The sequence below is a fragment of the Dendrobates tinctorius genome, unplaced genomic scaffold (assembly GCF_039654945.1).
Source record: "Dendrobates tinctorius isolate UK_male_01 unplaced genomic scaffold, ASM3965494v1 ptg000171l, whole genome shotgun sequence".
Taxonomy (NCBI): domain Eukaryota; kingdom Metazoa; phylum Chordata; class Amphibia; order Anura; family Dendrobatidae; genus Dendrobates; species Dendrobates tinctorius.
This window is the reverse complement of record NW_027361838.1, coordinates 21215158-21236051: the sequence shown is the minus strand read 5'-3', so window position 1 is coordinate 21236051 and position 20894 is coordinate 21215158. Positions and strand designations below refer to the sequence as shown.

Below are 20894 nucleotides of genomic sequence, written 5' to 3'. Positions count from 1 at the left end.
TCCCGCAGCCAGAGGATATACCGGATCGTGATGGCGTTTGATTCTATTCCCGCTACACCCCTTGCGGAATCCAGAGCTGCATGAAGCATGTAATCTGCTACCACCGCTATTTGAACCGCCTGGTCCGACAGCTCAGGATTTGAGGCTTGGAGGCCAGCCTGCAATTTTTTTGCCAAAGCCAGCACGGCCTTGGCCGCCAGACTGAGGCGAACGCGGGAGCCAGAGAGGCCCCTGCCGCTTCGAAGATTGAACGAGCCATGTGTTCTACTTGCCGGTCTGCTGCATCCCTGAGGGTTAAGCTATCTGGCAATGAGAGGAGGGTCTGTGCTGCTAGCCTAGAGACTGGGGGGTCCACTTAGGGTGGATCTGTCCACTCCTTGGTGTCCTTCTGTGGAAAGGGGTACCTTGCTTCCAGATATTTGCCATTGGCGAATTTCTTCTCAGGCTGCGAAAACTGCTCAGTAATTATCGCCTGAAATTCCGGGTGATTAGAAAAGACCTTAGGTGGTTTCATAACACTTTCAAAACAAATTTTGTGTTCTGGGGCTTCCGGGGGTGGATCAGAAATGTCCAGCACCCGATGGATGGAAGAAATTACGTCCTCAACTAGCGCCGTATTGCTCGGGGGGCCAGGGACCAGAGACCTCTCCGTTTTTCGTTGTCGGAGTCACAGATGCTTTCCGATTCCTGCGTGTCGCTAAGGCGTTCCCTGGAGGGCGAAACGGGGGCGGAGGTCTTCTGTGGTCGGGGATCGCTGTGGAGATCTGCGTTGTCTGTCTCTGTTAGGGGACGGTCTAGGTGACCTGGAACCACGGTGTCTCTCCCTGGAGGGTGATGACCGTGTGCTATGGGATGACGCGGATGAACGCGACCTGTCGGTCCGCTTACGTCTGTGAATGTCGGAAACGGCATGTCCATGACACGAGCTGTCCCTTTGCTGGGTAACGTTCATAGCCGAGGCATGACCCTGCAGAGCCTGGAGTAGTGTGGAGGTTATGTTATCTATGGACTGTGCCATAGACTGAGACATCTGAGTAGCCCATTCCGGCATGGTAGCCGGCGCTGAAGCAATGGTAGGGGCTTCTTGGGGTTTTGACCCAGTATTTTGGATACAATCCCAGCAGTGCGGGTACGTGCTGCCACTGGGGAGAGTGGTTTTGCAGGCTGTGCAGAAAGCATAAAAGCAGTCCTGCCTGGTTCTCTTCCTTAAGCCCGGCATAGTGCACAGAGGCTGGCTAGCAGAGGACCCTACAGGGGTGGCTACGCAGAGGAAAACTATAGGAGAGCCTTATAGGTAATATGGATTCACAGCCTAGTAAAGAGAACCCAGCTGTGATCTTACCCCACCAGTGTGCCACTAGGTCCAGCGCCGACAATTCACAGTCCTGTGCCCCCCGGAGACTGCTGACGCTGCTGCTGATGTCACAGACGGCGTCTGCTGCAGCGAAGATGGCCGCCGAGAAGACGAGGAGGAAGAAGGGGGCGGAGAGCTGAAAAAGAGCGCGCACGGCTATGTAAAAACGCGCCCTGCCTCGATCCGCCCCTTCTATGACACTGTAGAGTGTCATATTCGTCATCCGGGGGGCGGGGAGGAGGCGGCGGTGGCTTCAGCTAGGCCGAAGCCGCGGTCTAAGTTATAAGCCTGATGCCCAGAAGGGCTCCAGGCCGGCGCGGATGTCCGGGAGGGGGTCGGATCTGAACCAGACCCCTCCGGATTGAGAGGCAGGATAGCGGTGGGGCTAGCAGCGGTAACGGGGCCATGTGAGGGGTCCCCCTGAGGCGCTATGGAGGTGATGCTGCCGCAGAGACAGGGGAGAAGGGAGCCCTGTCTCTGTATGTGCCCTGTCTGCCTGCACTCTCCCCCGGCCCCAACAGGAGCCCGCAGCAGGGCTGGGGTCCCTGGCTGTTGAAGTTGCAGAATGCTGCCTTGTACAAACCCTACCTGAGGCGTCTCAACCTAATGCCCCCAGAGGGGGATTAGGGAGGGTGCGTCTGTCACCATCAGGGGTCTTCATCCTCACCTCGACCTCAACCCAGACCCCAAAGGGATTGGGTAAGGAGGGGGTCTCGACATCGAACCAGTACCTGAGGGACTGGGGAAGGAGCGACATGGGGAATAACCATCTCAACTTCAACCAGGCACCCCATAATAGGGGGCCGAGGAAGGAGCCATGCCGGTGGTCTTGCTGGAGACCCCCTTTTCTTCATCTGTAATCCGTCGGGAAAAAAAATAAATAAATGAAAAAAAAAAATAAAATCTTTAGGTGTGCCTCCTTGCGACACTAATCAAAAACTGGAGAAGGCTGACGCCGTCCAGGGGTGTATACTGCAGAGGTGGAGCCAAAGTTAATCTTTTTCAGATTATGCATATTGTCGCCTCCTAGTGGACAGCAGCATAACACCCATGGTTCTGTCCCCCCCAATGAGGCGACAAAGTAAAATTCAAAACGCCAGAATTACATTTTTTTGGTTGCCGCGACATTGCATTAAAATGCAATAACGGGTGATCAAAAGAACGCATCTGCACAAAAGTGGTATCATTGAAAACGTCAGCCCAGCACGCAAAAAATAAGTCCTCACCCACCCAAGATCATGAAAAATGGAGATGCTACGGGTCTCAGAAAATTGCGCTTTTTTTTTTTTGTTTTAAGCAAACTTTGGAATTTTTTTTCACCACTTAGATAAAAGAGAACATAGACATGCTTGGTGTCTATGAGCTCGTAATGACCTGGAGAATCATAATGGCAGGTTAGATTTAGCATCTAGTGAACCTAGCAAAAAAGCCAAGCTAAAAACAAGTGTGGGATTGCACTTTTTTTTGCAATTTCACCGCACTTGGAATTTTTTTCCCGATTTCGAGTACACGGCATGGTAAAACCAATGGTGTTGTTTAAAAGTACAACTCGTCCCGCAAAAAATAAGTCCTCACATGGCCATATTGACGGAAAAATAAAAAAGTTATGGCTCTGGAAAGAAGGGAGCGAAAAACGAAAAAAGTTCCGGGAGTGAAGCGGTTAATATTGTACAGCATATACTGTATCTATGTAGACTCTTCACTCTGAAAAGTATTGTAACACTGGCTGCCCAAATAAAGACTGACAATGTCACCGTAAGGTTCATACCAGTACCTAAAATTCAGCAGCAAATCAGACCTAGAATCCATAAGAAAATCAGCACCAAACAGTTCTCAGTTTTATATGGATTTTGCTACCCATTGTCTGCAATGAATCTAAAATCCCGAGCTGAATAAAAAGTCTGAATACTTTTTCTTGCTTCTTTGCTATTGGCAGACTAATCCTCCTTGGGTCTGTGTGTCCGTGAGAGCAGCGATGACTTGGGTGACCCCAACGGTAATTTGGCTTATTCACAATATGTCCTCACTGTAGGTCAGGATACACATTTTGCTGTGGATCTGTGTGTGATCAGTATCAAGAATGGACATGCATTATTGAGCAGAAAATGTTAGCAGTGTGAGAATTTATCAATCCTCATCCACTTTGCTGCTGGTGTACAGCACATATGCCTTCCAAAATCTATAAGGAAACTCTGCAGCTATTCTTTTACCGATGAAACAGATGTCAGATAACACAGCAGCATTTAAAAAATTCTACAACAGGTTACTGTTCAACCTTCATAGTTAGGCTGGAAAGGATTAAAGTGCTTGTCCAGTGAAAACAAATCATATCTAAATTAATTCCATTTGTAAAGTTATCCAACGTTGTAATATAAAGCCAGTTTATACACTATGGGGCCGATTCACCAAGACTGGCATAGCACAAGCTTATGTTACGCCAGTCCTGCTGGGGTACAAGGCATATGCCACTTTATGAATTCGGCACATCTTTCGAGTGGTTTTGCCTCGCCAAAAATGCTACTAGGGGCATATCTGGCATACAAAACGCTGGCACTTTTGATGAATAGGACAGGCCTTGGGTGTGCCTTGCCCTGTCTCCTCACCAACTCCGTTCATTTTGGCAGAGCGGATTCAAAACGCAAAAAGTCGCTAATTTTTTGCGGAACTCTGTTACACTAAAATTTTGAAACTTTTAAAAGTTTATACTACATTCATGGTCATTAATCCTAAATTTTCAGTAGAGACCTAAGGAGACTTAACACCCAATAATGCACTGTCCTTCATCTAGTGTTACCTGGTAATCAACCCTACACATCTCTGCTTTTTCACTATATGATTATGATTTAAAATTAATTTGTATGACATCATAGTCCAGCGTAGTGTGTTCTCCTAAGCTTGGTTGTTTCATATCCATTAATTTTACGTGATCCCTGACAATGCGGTCAGGTGGTGGTCTATGGCCTATACCTATGTGTATGTTAGTCCTTACAGACAAGTAATGCATTACCTGTGCAAGCAGTATATTAAGAACCTCTTCTTCATTTTCTGTCATCTCCTCTTTAGAAACATCTTCCTTTGAAAGACTAGCGATTTCTTGGGCGATCTTGGTTTCACAGTCCTATGAAAAGTACTTGAGATAAAATGACTTTGCCAATTGTTCATTTTCCATAAGATGAAAGCATAGGCTAGGAAGCCTCAGACAGGAGATGTGCTCTCCCGTCTGCAGAGCTACACACAGTTCAAGGGTCTACTGAGCTGTTGGCGGAGGGGAGAGGTCTTAGGACCCGGACACCCCCTTTGATGTGCAGGTAATTAAAATGCCTGTTATATATGGTTTAAAAGAAAAAAAAAAAAAATACTATTTTTTTTTACAGTTTGCGATATATGTTACAAAAATGTTCTCTATGCATTGTATTATTTTGAATCTATGCAAAAGCAGCAAAAGTTTTCTGATCTTGTAAATCATCCATTAGGTTAGTTATTAATCACAAAGTTATGCAATAAAACCCACAAATGTGGAAAGTGAAGATACGACGTGGATAGCTTGGCAAGTACAAAGTCATGACTCAGCTGCAGTACAGAAATGAAAGACACAGAATAAAAAAGAGAAGAGATAAGAGCAGTGAAGAGGTGGACAGCATGTAAAATGTCCGCAGCTGCGTTGGGCAGGGGGACAGTCCAAGTCACATGACACCTATTCAGCACATTGGGTCTTCGCCAAGAACCATACAAGGGCAAGCCTTGTCCTCTGTGCCATTATGCATGCCTGGCGATGAAAGGTTTGACAGAGCGGACAGACCGAGACTACGAATACCACACACCTGCCTTTTAGCTTCTCGCAACTTCCTTTTAAGCGCAGTCAGAATTCTTTGCACTTCCCACAGCCTTTCTTCTTTAGACAGATCTTTTATGCCAGCCTGCAGATCTCGATGTAAACAATTTAACAGGAATTCCTACAAAAGAAGAAAAAGTTTTACAATTGGCAACACTGGTTAAAGAAATCTGTAAATCCTTCTTTTAACCTCTTTACCCCCCCAAGCTGGATTGCATGTTAATGACCAGACCGATTTTTACAATTCTGACCACTGTCACCTGATGAGGCAATAACTCTAGAACGCTTCAGCGGTTCTGAAATTGTTTTTTCCGTGACATTCATGTTAGTGGTAAAATTTCTTCGATATGACTTGCATTTATTTGTGGGAAAAAAAAAATTTGGAAAATGTTTGCAATTTTCAAACTTTGAAGTCATGTCACAAAATAGTTAATAAATCACGTTTCCTACACGTCTACTTTACATCTGCACAATTTTTTTCTTTTTGGAAGTTAGGGTTAAAAGTTGACCAGCATAGATTTGCAGACCTGGTTGATGGGGACACGCTGGAGATTCTTTCGTTTGATGGTAAGTCCAGATTTGCTATCTTTAATGGAAAATTTTTTTCAGTACATGCAGATGAGACATTTTGCTTCTTCCTTGTCTGTCCGGTTGAAGGTGTCTACACCACCTGACTTTGAAAGGATATGTAAAAGGGGTCCATCAGCCAAAGGTCTCATATCAGATATATAGAATTTTAAATTATCCCCTAGGGGGCCAACAGTTAAAGCATCCATATATGAGATGAGATGTCTATTCTTGGGAAGGGCCTGTCACCTCAAACTTGGCAGATTGTTTTGGAAAGAGCGGCTAAATCCTCTACCAGCACTCTTTATAAGGAGAATCAGTACAAAATAATGATGTTCTGGTATCACGCCCCGGGAACCTCCTCCACAGACTGAACCCTCAACTTTCAAACCTTTGTTGGCGTTGTGGTTTGGAGGTTATGTTCACAGTTTCAGATCTTTTGGTCTTGTCCTGAGATCATATGATTTTTGGAAGAGGTGAAGGCTTTGATATGCAGGGTCCTTTTTGTGGAGGTTGGACTGGATCCTGCCATTTATCTTCTAAACGCCCCTCCCAAAGGTATGGGAAAAAACTCTGCTAGATTATTACTTCATATTCTTACTACAGCAAGGTGTCTGATACAGCTCTTCACTGGAAGCAGACCTCCCCCCCTTCTCATCAACCTTTGCTGAACTGAATCGCTGACATTCGTAGGATGGAACATATGATGGCCTTAATGAATACGAGTGTTGACAGATTTGACAATTTGACATTGTATGGGCCCCTTGGGACTATTATTGGGCTCAGAATAGTGCCCAAGATTCTTCGTTCTCCTTACTACTACAGGTTTTGTGCTTTTCCACCTCCTTATCCTACCTAGTGTCTGTCCTGTCTTTTTATATGTAGTTAATATATTTGGTGGTTTAATAATCGGAGCTAGTATACAGTGGTGTCTAATATATCCATCTGATAGTTACTAGAATGTCTAGCTACATTTTAGTTTTCAATGTATTATCTTGCATTTTGGTTTTTTTTTCACCACTGGAGGGAGTGATCCCTACTACTTTACAGTAATGTGTTTTGCCTTGTAGCTCCTTTAATTTATGGCAATTTAATCTCTAGAAAAATGTTTCTGAATATATTTGCTTGGATTTTTTGTATGCTTATTTTCAATTGTTATACTTGAAAAATGTATTAAAAATTTACAGTTAAAAAATGGTTTTGAACTAGAAAGCACAAAAAAGGGAAAACCCCTAAAATATAACTTATACCCAAAAGTGACACCATTCTAAAAACTGCACCCCTCAAGGTACTCAAAACCACACAAGACGTTTATTAACCCTTCAGGTGCTTCACAGGAATTTTTGGAATGTGGAAAAAAAAAATGAACATTTAATTTCACAAAAATTTTACCTTAGACCCCAATTTTTTATTTTCACAAGGATGACAGGAAAAAATGGACCCCAAAATGTGTTATGCAAGTTCTCCTGAGTAAGCAGATACCTCATATGTGAGAGAAAACTACTGTTTAAGCACATAGCAGGGCTCTAAAGGGAAGGAGCGTCATTTGACTTTTTGAATGTAAAATTTTCTGAATCATTAGCGGACGCCATGCCCTGTTGGAGAGCCCCCGATGAGCCTAAACAGTGGAAATCCCCACAAGTGACCCCATTTTGGAAACTAGTCTGCGCAAGGAATTTATTTAGATGTGTGGTGAGCACCTTGAACCCCCATGTGTTTGACAGAAAACGTTTAACCCCTTAAACCCCAAGGATGGTTTGCACGTTCATGACCGGGCCAATTTTTACAATTCTGATCACTGTCCCTTTATGAGGTAATAACTCTTGAACGCTTCCATGGATCCTGGTGATTCTGACATTGTTTTCTCGTGACATATTGTACTTCATGCTAGTGGTAAAATTTCATTCACATAACTTGCCTTTATTTGTGAAAAAAATGAAAATTTGGCGAAAATTTTGCAATTTTCCAACTTTGAATTTTTATGCCCTTAAATCACAGATACACGGCACACAAAAAACTTAAGTAACATTTCCCACATGTTTACTTTATATCAGCACAATTTTGGAACCCAATTTTTTTTTTCTTAGGAAGTTATAAGGGTTAAAAGTTGACCAGCGATTTCTCATTTTTGCAACACCATTTTATTTTTACGGACCACATCACATTTGAAGCCACTTTGAGGGGTCTATATGATAGAAAATACCCAAAAGTGACACCATTCTAAAAACTGCACCCCTTAAGGTGCTCAAAACCACATTGAAGAAGTTTATTCACTTTTCAGGTGCTTCACAGGAATTTTTTTAATATTTTAAAATAAATGAACATTTAACTTTTTTTCACAAAAAAAATACTTCAGGTTCAATTTTTTTTATTTTACCAAGGGTAACAGGAGAAATTGGACTGCAAAAGTTATTGTGCAATTTGTCCTGAGTACGCTGATACCTGATATGTGGGGGGGACCACTGTTTCGGCGCATGGCAGAGCTCAGAAGAGAAGGAGCGCCGTTTGACTTTTTCAATGCAAAATTGGCTGGAATTCAGATCGGACGCCATGTCACGTTTGGAGAGCCCCTGATGTACCTAAACAGTGGAAAGCCCCCACAAGTGACCCCATTTTGGAAACTAGACCCCCCCCCCCATGGAACTTATCTAGATATGTGGTGAGAACCTTGAACCAACAAGGGCTTCACAGAAGTTTATAACGTACAGCGGTACAATTAAAAAATCATATTTTTTCCACAAAAATGATCTTTTCACCCCCAATTTTTATTTTCCCAAGGGTAACAGGACCCTAAAAGTTATTGTTCAATTTGTCCTGAGTACGCTGATACCCCACATGTGGGGGTAAACCACTATTTGGGCGCATGGCAGAGCTCGGAAGGGAAGCTGTGCCATTTGACATTTTTGGCTGGAATTGAGATCGGACACCATGTCGCGTTTGGAAAGCCCCTGATGTAACAAAACAGTGAAAACCCCCCGCAAATTACACCATTTTGAAAACTAGACCCCCAAGGAACTTATCTAGATGTGTGGTGAGCACTTTAAACCCCCCAGTGCTTCACAGAAGTTTATAACGACCGGGCGTGAAAATAAAAAAATCGTATTTTTTCAACAAACATGATCTTTTAGTCCCCATTTTTTTATTTTCCCAAGGGTACCAGGAGAAATTGGACCCCAAAAGTTGTTGTCCAATTTGTCCTGAGTACGCTGATACCCCAAATGTGGGAGAAAACTACTGTATGGGCACACGTCGGGCCTCGGAAGGGAAGTAGTGACGTTTTGGAATGCAGACTTTGATGGAATGCTCTGCGGGTGTCATGTTGCCATTGGAGAGTCACGAATATAACTAAACAGTGGAAACACACCCATAAGTGACCCCATTTTGGAAACTAGACCCCCAAGGAACTTATCTAGATGTGTGGTGAGCACTTTAAACCCCCCAGTGCTTCACAGAAGTTTATAATGCCCGAGCATGAAAATAAAAAAAATCGTATTTTTTCCACAAAGATGATCATTTAGTCCCCAATTTTTTTATTTTCCCAAGGGTAACAGGAGAAAATGGACCACAAAAGTTGTTGTCCAATTTGTCCTGAGTATGCTGATACCTCATATGTGGGAGAAAACTACTGTATGGGCACACGTCGGGGCTCGGAAGGGAAGTAGTGACGTTTTCGAAAGCAGACTTTGATGGAATGGTCTGCGGGTGTCATGTGCGTTTGGAGAGCCCCTGATGTACCTAAACTATTCAAACTCCCCACAAGTGACCCCATTTTGGAAACTAGACCCCCCCACGGAACTTATGTAGATGTGTGGTGAGCACTTTGAACCCCCAAGTGCTTCACAGAAGTTTATAACGTCCGGGCGTGAAAATAAAAAAAACATTTTTTTCCACAAAAATGATATTTTTGCCCCCAATTTTTTATTTTCCTAAGGGTAACAGTAGAAATTGGACCCCAAAAGTAGTTCTGCAATTTGTCCTGACTACGCTGATACCCTATATGTGGGGGTAAAACACTGGGCGCATGGCAGAGCTTGAAAGGGAAGGAGCACCGTTTGACTTTTTCAACGCAGATTTGGCTGGAATTGAGATCAGACGCCATGTTGCATTTGGAGAGCCCCTGATGTGCCCAAACAGTGGAAACCCCCCAATTCTAACTCCAACCCTAACCCCAACACACCCCTAACCCTAATCTCAGCCCTAGCCCTAACCCTAATGGGAAAATGGAAATAAATACTTTTTTTACATTATTTTTCCCTAACTAAGGGGGTGATAACGGGGGGTTTGATTTACTATTTATGGCGGGTTTTTATGTTTGGCAGCTGTCACACACTAAAAGACTCTTTTTATTGTAAAAATAGTTTTTGCATCACCACATATTGAGAGCTATAATTTTTCCATATTTTGACCCACTGAGTCATGTGAGGTCTTATTTTTTGCGGGACGAGTTGACGATTTTATTGGTACCATTTTCGGGCACGTGACATCTTTTGATCGCTTTTTATTCCGATTTTTGGGACGGAGAATGAACAAAAACCAGCGTTTCATGAATTTCTTTTGGGGGGTGCGTTTACACCGTTCCGCGTGCGGTAAAATTGATAAAGCTCTTTTATTCTTCGGGTCAGTACGGTTACAGCGATACCTCATTTATGTTGTTTTTTTGTGTTTTGGCGCTTTTATGCAATGAAAACAATTTTATATAAAAAATAATTATTTTTGCATCGCTTTATTCTGCGAGCTATAACTTTTTTATTTTTTCACTGATGGCGCTGTATGGCGGTTCTTTTTGCGGGACAAGATGACGTTTTCAGCGGTACCATGCATATTTATATGCGTCTTTTTGATCGCGCGTTATTGCACTTTTTGTTCGGCGGTATGATAAATCATTTTTTGCTTCGTTTTTTATTTTTTAAGGGGTTCGCTAAAGGGGTTAACTAATGGGACAGTGTTATAGGGCGGGTCGTTATGGACGCGGCGATACCAAATATGTGTACTTTTATTGTTTTTTTATTTCCAAAAAATGAATTAGGGAATTTTTTTTTTTTTTTAATTTATTTAGCAATTTTTTTTAAAATTATTTTTACACTTTTTTTTAACTTTATTACATTGTCCCAGGTGGGACATCACTGTCCTGTGACAGATCGCTGATCTGTCACATCACAGATCACTGTGACAGATCAGCGATCTGTCAGGCACTGCACAAGGCTTCCTCCTTGCCTGCACTTTGCAGGCATGAGGAAGCCAGCTCCCTGCAGGCCCCCGAAGGTCCCTGTCGCCATCTTGGATTTGGGGACCTGCAGGGATGGAGCCCCCCACAGCAGCGCTGCACATTGCGCTGCTGTGGGGGGGCTCAGGGAAGCATGGAGGGAGCCCCCTCCCTGCAAGATGCTTCCCTCTAACCCCCGGTACACCACGGTCGTGTTTGATCGCGGTGTGCAAGGGGTTAACGTGTCGGGGGCGGTCCTTGACCGCCCCTGACACATTGTGCCAGGAGTCAGCTGTGATAATCAGCTGACACCCGGCCGCGATCAGCGGCGCTCACCACTTGGGCGCCGCTGATCGCTGTGACGTACTATCCCGTCCCTGGGAATTAAGTCCCAGGGCACATGGACGGGATAGTACGTCACATGACAGAAAGGGGTTAAAATGTTGAGTGGGGGGGGGGGAAAAATCACATTTTCCCCACAAAATTGCTATTTTGGCCCCAATTATTTCATTTTCACAAGAGTAACAAGCGAAATTGCACCATACAATTTGTTACGCAATTTCTCCTGAGTACACTGATACGCATATGTAGGGGAAAACTACTTTTGAGGCACAGTGCAAAGCCCAGAAGGGAAGAAGAGCACCATATTGGAGTTCAGATTTTGCTGGCATGGTATAGCCCCTGAGGTGCCAGAACAGCAGAACCCCCTAACCATATGTGAACTCACACCCCCCAATGAATTCGTCTAGGGGTGCAGTGATCATATTGACACATGTGCCTCACAGAATTTTATACCATTGAGTGGTGAAGAATGAATACATTAAATTTGTACTCGTAAAATGTTGGTTTAGCCCCAAGTTTTATAATTTTTCTAATAGGAGAAATTTTTACAACAAACTGAGGTCCATATTCTCCCTGAGTGCGTCAATACCCAACAAGTAAGTCGGAAAATACTTTCCACACATTGCAAAGCTCAGAAGTGAAGCTATGAAATATTGCAGTGCAGATTTTACTGTTATGGTTTGCAGGTGCCATGACCTACTGGGAGAGCCCGAGGTGCCAGCACAGCACAAGCCCCCATAAGTGAAAATTTTACAAACTACACCCCTAACTAATTCATTTATGGGTGAACAGATCTTATTGACATTCATAGGTGTGTCAACGGTGCAGAGCCACTCCTGTCAGAATCAGCTGACACCCAGTGGTCATCACACGCACAGCGTCTGTGTGCACAAAATCGCCGGGACGTATCCATACATCCAGGGTCGTTAAGTACCAGATGACCTGAATGTATGGATAAGTCTACGGTTGAAAAGTGGTTAATAGGTAGTATTTGCGATCCAAGACATTGTAACAAAAACAAGGTCTACAACCATATAGGCTCAGGCTACGCGTGGACACTGACCATGACAAGAGTCCAAAAATTGCATGTACTTTGATAAAGATACCTGTAGAGTCAACTAGAGAGTTAGTTGAATCGATTTACTACATTTTCATATTAAGTATTTAATAGTCAGCAGCAAACGGTCTGACCAAGAATTTATTGATCGCATAAAATGGCTATTAACTGTGCAGAAGGGAGTGTATGCCAAGCAAGGTGCAGAAATTGTGGGTCATGGGAGGGATACATCCACAATGGCTTCCAGAGAGTCCTTTATGTTCCATCTGGGTTTGGTTGTATCTGATGGGCAGGCATAAGTGGTACGTTAATAGACAATGCTGATTTTCCACTCAGGGAGAGGAGGATGTAAGGCAAAGTAACTGCCCTCTTTGGGTCTTATTAAAAGTTGTATGCATTCTTAAGGGAGAAGGGGAAGTGTAGATTGGCTACCATTTTATCATTCGTCTAATTGTATTTTTTCCTGTATACATTATAAATTCTTTTTTTTTCCTATATACTGGTCTGATCACCATAGCATTGCACTTTAAGAAATATGTTCTGCATGCAGGGATTATTTTATTTTAATTTACACTACCGTTCAAAAGTTTAGGATCACTTAGAAATTTCCTTAGAAAGAAAAGCATAGGTTTTTCCAATGAAGCCAACATTATAAGTGATTCAGAAATACACTATACATTGTTAATGTGGTAAATGACTATTCTACCTGCAAACATCTGGTTTGTAATGCAATATCTTCATAGGTTTATAGAGGCCCATTTCCAACAACCATCCCTTCATTGTTCTTATGGTACTTTGTGTTTGCTAACTGTGTAAGAAGGCTAATGGATGGTTAGAATACCCTTAAAAACCCAGTTTGGCTGATTAGAGGCGCTATAAACCTGACCTTCCTTTGAGCTAGTTGAGAATCTGGAGCATTACATTCGTTGGTTCCATTAAACTCTCAAAATGGCCAGAAAAAAAAAAAAAAAAAAAAATTTCGTGTGAAACTCGACAGTCTATTCTTGTTCTTAGAAATGAAGGCTATTCCACGCGAGAGATTGCAGAGAAACTGAAGATTTCCTACAACGGTGTGTACTACTCACTTCAGAGGAGAACACAAACAGGCTCTAACCAGAGTAGAAAGAGAAGTGGGAGGCCCCGTTGCACAATGGAGCAACAAGACAAGTACATTAGAGTATGTAGCTTGAGAAATCGACGCCTCACAGGTCCTCAACTGGCACCTTCATTAAATAGTACACTCAAAACACCAGTGTCAACGTCTACAGTGAAAAGGCGACTCTGGGATGCTGGCCTTTTATCCGAGACGCTCATTGGGGGACACAGATACTGTGGGGTGTATGCTTCTGCCGCTAGGAGGCTGACACTAAGTGAAAAAAAGGTTAGCTCCTCCTCCACAGTATACACCCTCGCCCCTATTGCGGGCGGAAATCAGTTTGGTGCCAAAGCAGTAGGAGAACAACAAATCAGCCTTAATACAGGTACAACATGTCCAAAAGAAAACACCACCCTTATATCAAATAGGTAAACACATTCGTTTAAACAAAACAAGAGCCAACTGGCTAATAGGGTGGGTGCTGTGTCCCCCAATGAGCGTCTCGGAGAAAAGGATTTTATGGTGAGTACTCACAAAAATCCATGTTTCTCCTTCATCTCATTGGGGGACACAGATACTGTGGGACGTCCTAAAGCAGTCCCTGGATGGGAGATTGACTCACCGATCCAAGCTACATGCACCTCTTGTTTACAGGTACGCCACCGTTGCTTGGAGAATCCTTCTACCCAGGCTCGCATCCGCCGAGGCCTGACCATGGATATTATAATGTTTGGCAAATGTATGCAGGCTGGACCAGGTTGCTGCCTTGCAAACCTGTTCCGTCGAAGCCTGGTGCCGAAGCGCCCAAGAGGCGCCCACTGCCTGGGTAGAGTGTGCTCTGATCCCTGCTGGAATCGGCATGCTTCTAATGTGGTAGGACTCCTGAATAGTCGAACGAATCCATGTGGTTAGGGTTGACTTTGAGGCAGCGAGTCCCTTCCTGCGCTCTTCAGGGAGCACGAACAGCGTGTCCGTCTGGCGAAAGGGTGCCGTCCGCGACACGTACCTCCGGAGGGCTCTTACCAGGTCTAACGTGTGAAGAGCCTTTTTCCACCCGGTGCACCGGTGCTGGACAAAATGAAGGCAAAACAACATCTTCATTAATGTGAAAAAGAGGACACGACTTTCGGCAGAAAATGTGGGCTGGTATGAGGACCACCCTATACTTATGGAAAGTGAGGAACGGAGCACGGCAGGATAGAGCCCCAGCTCTGAAACCCGCCTGATGGAAGTGATGGCCACTAGGGGAACAACTCTCCAGGAAAAGCACCTCAAAGAGATATCCTAAAGCGGTTCCAATGGAGCTTCCTGCAGAACACTTAGGACCATGTTAAGGACCCAGGCGTCCATAGGCGCCTTCTAGGGAGGTATCAAGTGGGACACACCCTGGATGAAAAGTCTTCACGTTCAAATTGGTAGCAATTCTGCACTGGAACAGGACGGATAAGGCCGACATTTGTCTCCTGCGGGAACCTGGGGCAAAGCCCGAGTCTAAAGCTCTACCAACTGAGCTATACGGGCTCTCTAAGCCAGACTGGAGAGAAGCCAAGATGTCGGGGATCGAGAATCTCAGCGGAGAAACACTGCAGCCTCGACATCAAGCAAAGAACACCTTCCAGGTGTGGTGGTAAATTCATGCTGAAGCAGGCCTCCGGGCGCTAATCATTGTAGCGACCACCTTGCTCCCGAACCCTGCCTGGGTTAGAATCCAAGATTCAACGGCCCTGCCGTCAAACACAGGGTCCCTGAGTTCAGGTGGCACATCGGCCCTCGAGACGGTAGACCTGAGCGCTCTAGCAGGTGCCCAGGAACGTCGGCGAGCAGCTGCATTAGATCTGCGTACCACGCTCCACGGGGCCAGTCTGGGGCCAGCAGAATAGCCGGCCCCCCTTCCGTCTTGATCCCTTTGCTGACTCTCGGGAGTAGTGGCAGTGGGGGAAATAGATATGGGAGGCGAAACTGGTTCCATGGCAGAACCAGCGCGTCCACAGCGAATACCTGCGGGTCCCTGGCCCTAGCGACATATGTGGGCACCTTGGCATTCACTCTGGAAGCCATCAGGTCCACATCCGGAGCTCCCTACAGTTGACAAATCTGCTGAAGAACTTCGGGATGTAGAGACCACTCTCCGGATGCAAGCCCCTGCCGGCTGAGGAAGTCTGCCGCCCAATTTTCCACGTCAGGGATGTGGACAGACGAAATCACCGAGTGGTTTGCTTCGGCCCACTAAAGAACTTGCCCCATCTCGCGCATGGCTGTTCTGCTGCGGGTGCCCCCTGACGAATTATGTAAACCACCGCTGTGGCATTGTCCGATGGAATCCGGACGGGGCGGCCTGCTAGACAGTGATGAAACTTCTGCAAAGCCAGCCGAATTACTCGTATCTCCAATAAGTGGCAACCACCGTTCCTGGGTTGTGTGGTGGCGAAACACTGCACCCCAACCGAGGAGACTGGCGTCGATTGTCATTATCAGCCCATGACCTGGAGGGAAAGGTTTCCCCTAGGCCAGAGAGGAACTGGTTATCCACCATCCGAGCGACTGCCTGACTTGAGAGGACAGTTGGCACTGCCGATCGAGCTTGAAAGGTTTCTTGTACTAGGCTGACATGAGGCGTGCTGCAGGGGGTGAGGATGGAACTGGACGAAAGGTATCACTTCCATTGCTGCCACCATTTTCCCTAGGATCTTCACCCGGATCGGATGGTATGAGGGACTGGTTGGTGTAGTGTCCGGACTCCCTGCCGGAGACTAGCTCCTTTTCCTGAGGAAGAATTACCAACCATCTGCAAGTGTCGAAGATCATTCCTAGGAAGGAGATCCTCTGAGCTGGCACAAGGGATGATTTCTTTGTATTGACCAACCTTCTAAGCGGCAAGAGTATCTAGCGTGATGTTGCCACCTTCCTCACATGCCCGTATTGACGGGCCCTTGACCAAGAGGTCGTCCAGATAAGGCAAGACGACTATGCCTCGAGAATGCAGTGTGGCCATGACAATTGCCATAACCTTTGTGAACACTCTGGGAGCTGTGGCTAGCCCGAAGGGTAGCGCTACAAACTGAAAATGTTGAACGCTGATGGCGAAGCGTAGAAACCTCTGATGAGGAAAAAATGGGAATATGCAGAAATGCGTCCTGGTTTTCTATTGAGGCCAAGTATTCTCACTGCTCCATGGCCGATATGACTGAACGGAGAGACTCCATCTGGAAATGTCTGATCCTGATGAATTTGTTCAGAAGCTTCAGGTTCAAAACAAGCCTGACAGACCCGTCCTTTTTGGGAACCACAAAAACGGTTGGAATAGAACCTCTGAGCTCTTCCGTGTTCCGGTTCCGGCACTGGAACAATGACTCCGTTGTGCAGGAGCGATTTGATGGCTCCCAATAGAGCCTTTACCTGGGTATCCACCCAGGGAATCCACCCTGGGAAGCCGGGAAAGAAAAAACCATCTTGGAGGGTATCTGACAAATTCTATTTTGTAACCTGAGGACACCATTTCTTTTACCCATACGTCGTGAGCGATGTTGGCCCAGACGTGGCGAAAACAGTAGACGGCTGCCCACCTTGCTGGTGTCATCTGGTAAAGACCTCGAGTCATTTGGCCGATGATCTTTAGGATCTGGGTCCCCTCGATCTGGCCTGTTGAGCACGCATTCTCCCCAATGGGTTGGCTCTATATCAGACCTGCCGCTCTCTATCCTGGTTGGGGCAGCCTGAGGTGGTGGAATTTGGCCCCGTAGTCCACCTGGAGTCTTTTAACGCATGACTCCGGACCCGGATCAGGCTGCTTAGCGGACGCACCCTGACGAATGCAGTCACGCTCGGCCTAGAATGGCCGGTGGCACTGCGAAAGGCCCGAAAACGTGCCTGAACCGGGTGACGAAAAGTGGATTAACCTTCTGTTGAGGGAGGAACCCGCTCTTTTCTCCTGTGGAGTCGGAGATAAGTTGATCCAACTTTTCTCCAAATAGGCGGCCGCACTGATAAAGGTACTGTCACACTTAGCGATGTACCAGTGATCCCGACCAGCGATATGACGCGGTCAGGGTCGCTGGTGCATCGCTAAGTGGTCGCTAGTGAGCTGCCACACAGGCAGATCTCACTAGCAACATCGCTGGGGATGGGGGGTCGCTACTTACCTGTCACACCAGGTGATCCTGCGTCCTCCCGCCCGGCTTCACGCGTCGCCAGAACAGGAAGCGCCGCAGGAAGCTGACGACGAGAAGCGGTCCTGAACGTTCTCGCGCGATCAGCGATAACCAGCGGGGGAGCAGGTTGTAGGTAAGTATCAGAGACAGCGATATCGCTAGCAATATCGCTATAACGTCACAAGTTATAGCGATATCGCTTAGTGTGACAGTACCTTAAGGCAGGGAAGTCAAGGACTTCTTGGAAGTAGAATCGGCCCGCCATGTCCTCAACCATAGGGCTCTTCGGATAGAGATTGCATTAGCGGCAGCAACTGCTGAACAATTGGCCGCATCCAAAGAGGCATTCATTACATAGTCTCTGGCTATCGCCATCTGACCTGTGACCTCCGAGATCTCTGCAGGTAGATCCTGCTCCTGCGCGACCTTGTTTAATGTTTCTGACTATGATAACATGGCCTTAGCTACCCAAGTCGCTGCGAACGAGGGAGCGAGTGCAGACCATGACGCCTCATATACTGAACGAGCTAGGCTTTCAATAAGGCAGTCCGTGGGATATTTAATCGAGGAAACCCTAGGGACAGATAACAGGGTCTTAGTGGCCAGGCATATGAAACCGGAGGATCCACTATCGGGGATTCCATCCATTGTTTACGGAGGTCCGGAGCAAACGGATACCTCGTTTCGAGTGCCTTTTAACCCGAGAAAACGCCGGTCTGGACGTTCTCTGTGCCGCTGCACTATGTCCTCAAACTCAGGGTGAGAGGAAGAAAATTCTGTGCGGCCGCTTCACTCGTTTAAATGCCACTTTCTGCCCCGTAGCTGCTGCGAGATCATCCTCAATCCCCAGGGTCTGATTGACGGATTCTATGAGGCTGTCCACTGTTTCACGTGACTCTGTAGTGTCCAGGTCAAGGGTCTCTTCTGAGTCGCAATCTGAGGTCTGCTTGCTATCAACCACTGGTGACGGGGAACGAGAAGCAGAACTTACGGATGCCGAAGGCACCGGATGGACTGGGCGACACCGTGTGGATTCATTTCCCCCGGTTCTGCCTGGAGTGGGAGTGGCCCCTGCAGGCCAGAGGCTCCTGTGAGGTGGAGGTTCCCTCTAAAGGCGGCGAGACACTGTCCCTGCCCCTATCTTAGGCTTGAAGGGATACTATTGCTCTCGTAAGCGACGCCATATACTGTGACAGTGATCGGGCCCACTCTGGGGGATTTGACACATTGGTCACGGTCGCAGGGGAGGGCTCCTGGGCGCGTTTGGATTCTCAGGCTTCGCATAAACGCTTGCTCTGCGCCCACGGAAACGCAGCCCGACAAGAGATGCATGCAGCGTAAAAGAACGTGCGTCTTTGCTTTTTGGACATGCTGTATCTGTCCGCTGCTGGGGATATGGTGAAGAGGTAGCCCCTCGTTTTTCCCTATAGCGTGGCCTCTCGGGCAGCACTTACCCCAGTCCTGCGCCACCCCCCGACCTGGATGCTTCCTTTAAATTGCGCGCCGACATCTGTGGCGCGCACCAGCCTGTAAAAACCGCTCTAGGGGCGGTACTTCCTCTTTGCGGCCTAGCCCATGCTCCGAAGCCGGGGCCTCGATTTTACCTCCGCCCAGTGCGGGGCGGGCTGCCGGAAGTGACGCGCGGCACCAAAAAATGGCGCTACTGACCGGCACGGCGTTCCTGTCCCAGGCTAGTGGTCGCTGAGCTGTAGGCTCCAGCCCGAAATCTTCGCAGGAGCCCTCCCCTCTCCTCACCGATGATCCTCTCAGCCTGAGCGCAGGTATGTGAGGGGGTCTTTGATAAAAAAAAAAAAAAAATAGGACGGTGCAGGCACCCTAACTCCATCTAATCCCTTCAGGGGGTGAGGAGAGGGACCGTCCGCCGCCTTGCAGCACCGCCGTCTAGCGTTTGTGCGGCCCCCACTGCTCCACCGACTAGTCTTGTGCCTCTGTGCAAGCCCATGGTTTCAATACCTAGGGGTGGACAGGGCTAAGTCTGGCATAATGTCCCACGTCGTGGGAAAGGCTACGTGGAGGGATACTCGCACGTGCTCGCCCGTTGAAGGTTTGGGGAAATCTGATCCTTTCAATAGGATGCGTTGCCCCTGTCTTATCTTCATAAAATAACAAATAAAAATAGAAGTCTGGGGAAAAGTCCCAGATATGTCTCTCGGTGCGGGAAAGTATACGCAGAGGCGATACTCAACGCGTGCTCGCCCGTTGATGGTTTGGGGAAATCGGATCCTTTCAATAGGATCCGTCGCCCCTATCTCATCGTCATAGTAAACTAGAAAAAAAAAAAATAGTCTGGAGAGATCCAGACTGTGTGTGCCTCCATCGGACACTAAGCAAAAAACTGATTCCCGCCCGCAATAGGGGTGAGGGTGTATACTGCGGTGGAGGAGCTAACCTTTTTTTCCCCACTTAGTGTCAGCCTCCTAGCAGCAGACGCATACACCCACAGTATCTGTGTCCCCCAATGAGACGAAGGAGAAAAAGCCATATCTGAGACTAGCTAATTAAAGGAAAAGATTAATATGGGCAAAAGAACACAGACATTGGACAGAGGAAGATTAGACAGACTAATCCAAGTTTGAGGTGTTTGGATCACACAGAAGAACATTTGTGAGACGCAGAACAACTGAAAAGATGCTGGAAGAGTGCCTGATGCCATCTGTCAAGCATGGTGGAGGTAATGTGATGGTCTGGAGTTGCTTTGGTGCTGGTAAAGTGGGAGATTTGTACAAGGTAAAAAGGATTTTGAATAAGGAAGGCTATCACTCCATTATGCAACGCCATGCCATACCCTGTGGACAGTGCTTGATCGAAGCAAATTTGATCCTACAACAGGACAATGACCCAAAGCACACCTCCAAATATATTCAAGAACTATTAGGGAAGAAGCAGGCAGCTGGTATTCTATCTGTAATGGAGTGGCCAGCGCAGTCACCAGATCTCAACCACACTGAGCTGTTGTTGGAGCAGCTTGACCGTATGGTACGCAAAAAGTGCCCATCAAGCCAAGCCAACTTGTAGGAGGGGCTTCTGGAATCAGGGGGTGAAATGTCTCCAGATTACCTCAGCAAACTAACTGCTAGAATGCCAAAGCTATGCAGTGCTGCAAATGGAGCATTCTTTGACGAAAGCAAAGTTTGAAGGAGAAAATTATTATTTCAAATAAAAATCTTTTTTTTGAACCTTGTCAATGTCTGGACTAGATTTTAAATTCATTTGGCAACTCATTTGATTAATAAAAGTATGAGTTTTCATGGAAAACACAAAATTGTCCGGGTGA

General features: G+C 46.4%; 1 protein-coding gene across 5 annotated transcripts in view; it reads right to left on the bottom strand.

Moving 5' to 3' along the window:
• The window catches only part of RALBP1 (ralA binding protein 1), an 80030-nt gene that overhangs the window by 11558 nt on the left and 47578 nt on the right, over nucleotides 1-20894 (bottom strand). For all 5 annotated transcript variants that reach the window (XM_073550959.1, XM_073550960.1, XM_073550963.1 and 2 more), the window contains 2 exons: nucleotides 5176-5307; nucleotides 4362-4472 (listed from right to left, as the gene is read on the bottom strand). In XM_073550959.1, coding sequence (XP_073407060.1) covers nucleotides 4362-4472; nucleotides 5176-5307 — 243 coding nt within the window. The remainder of the gene's footprint in view (nucleotides 1-4361; nucleotides 4473-5175; nucleotides 5308-20894) is intronic.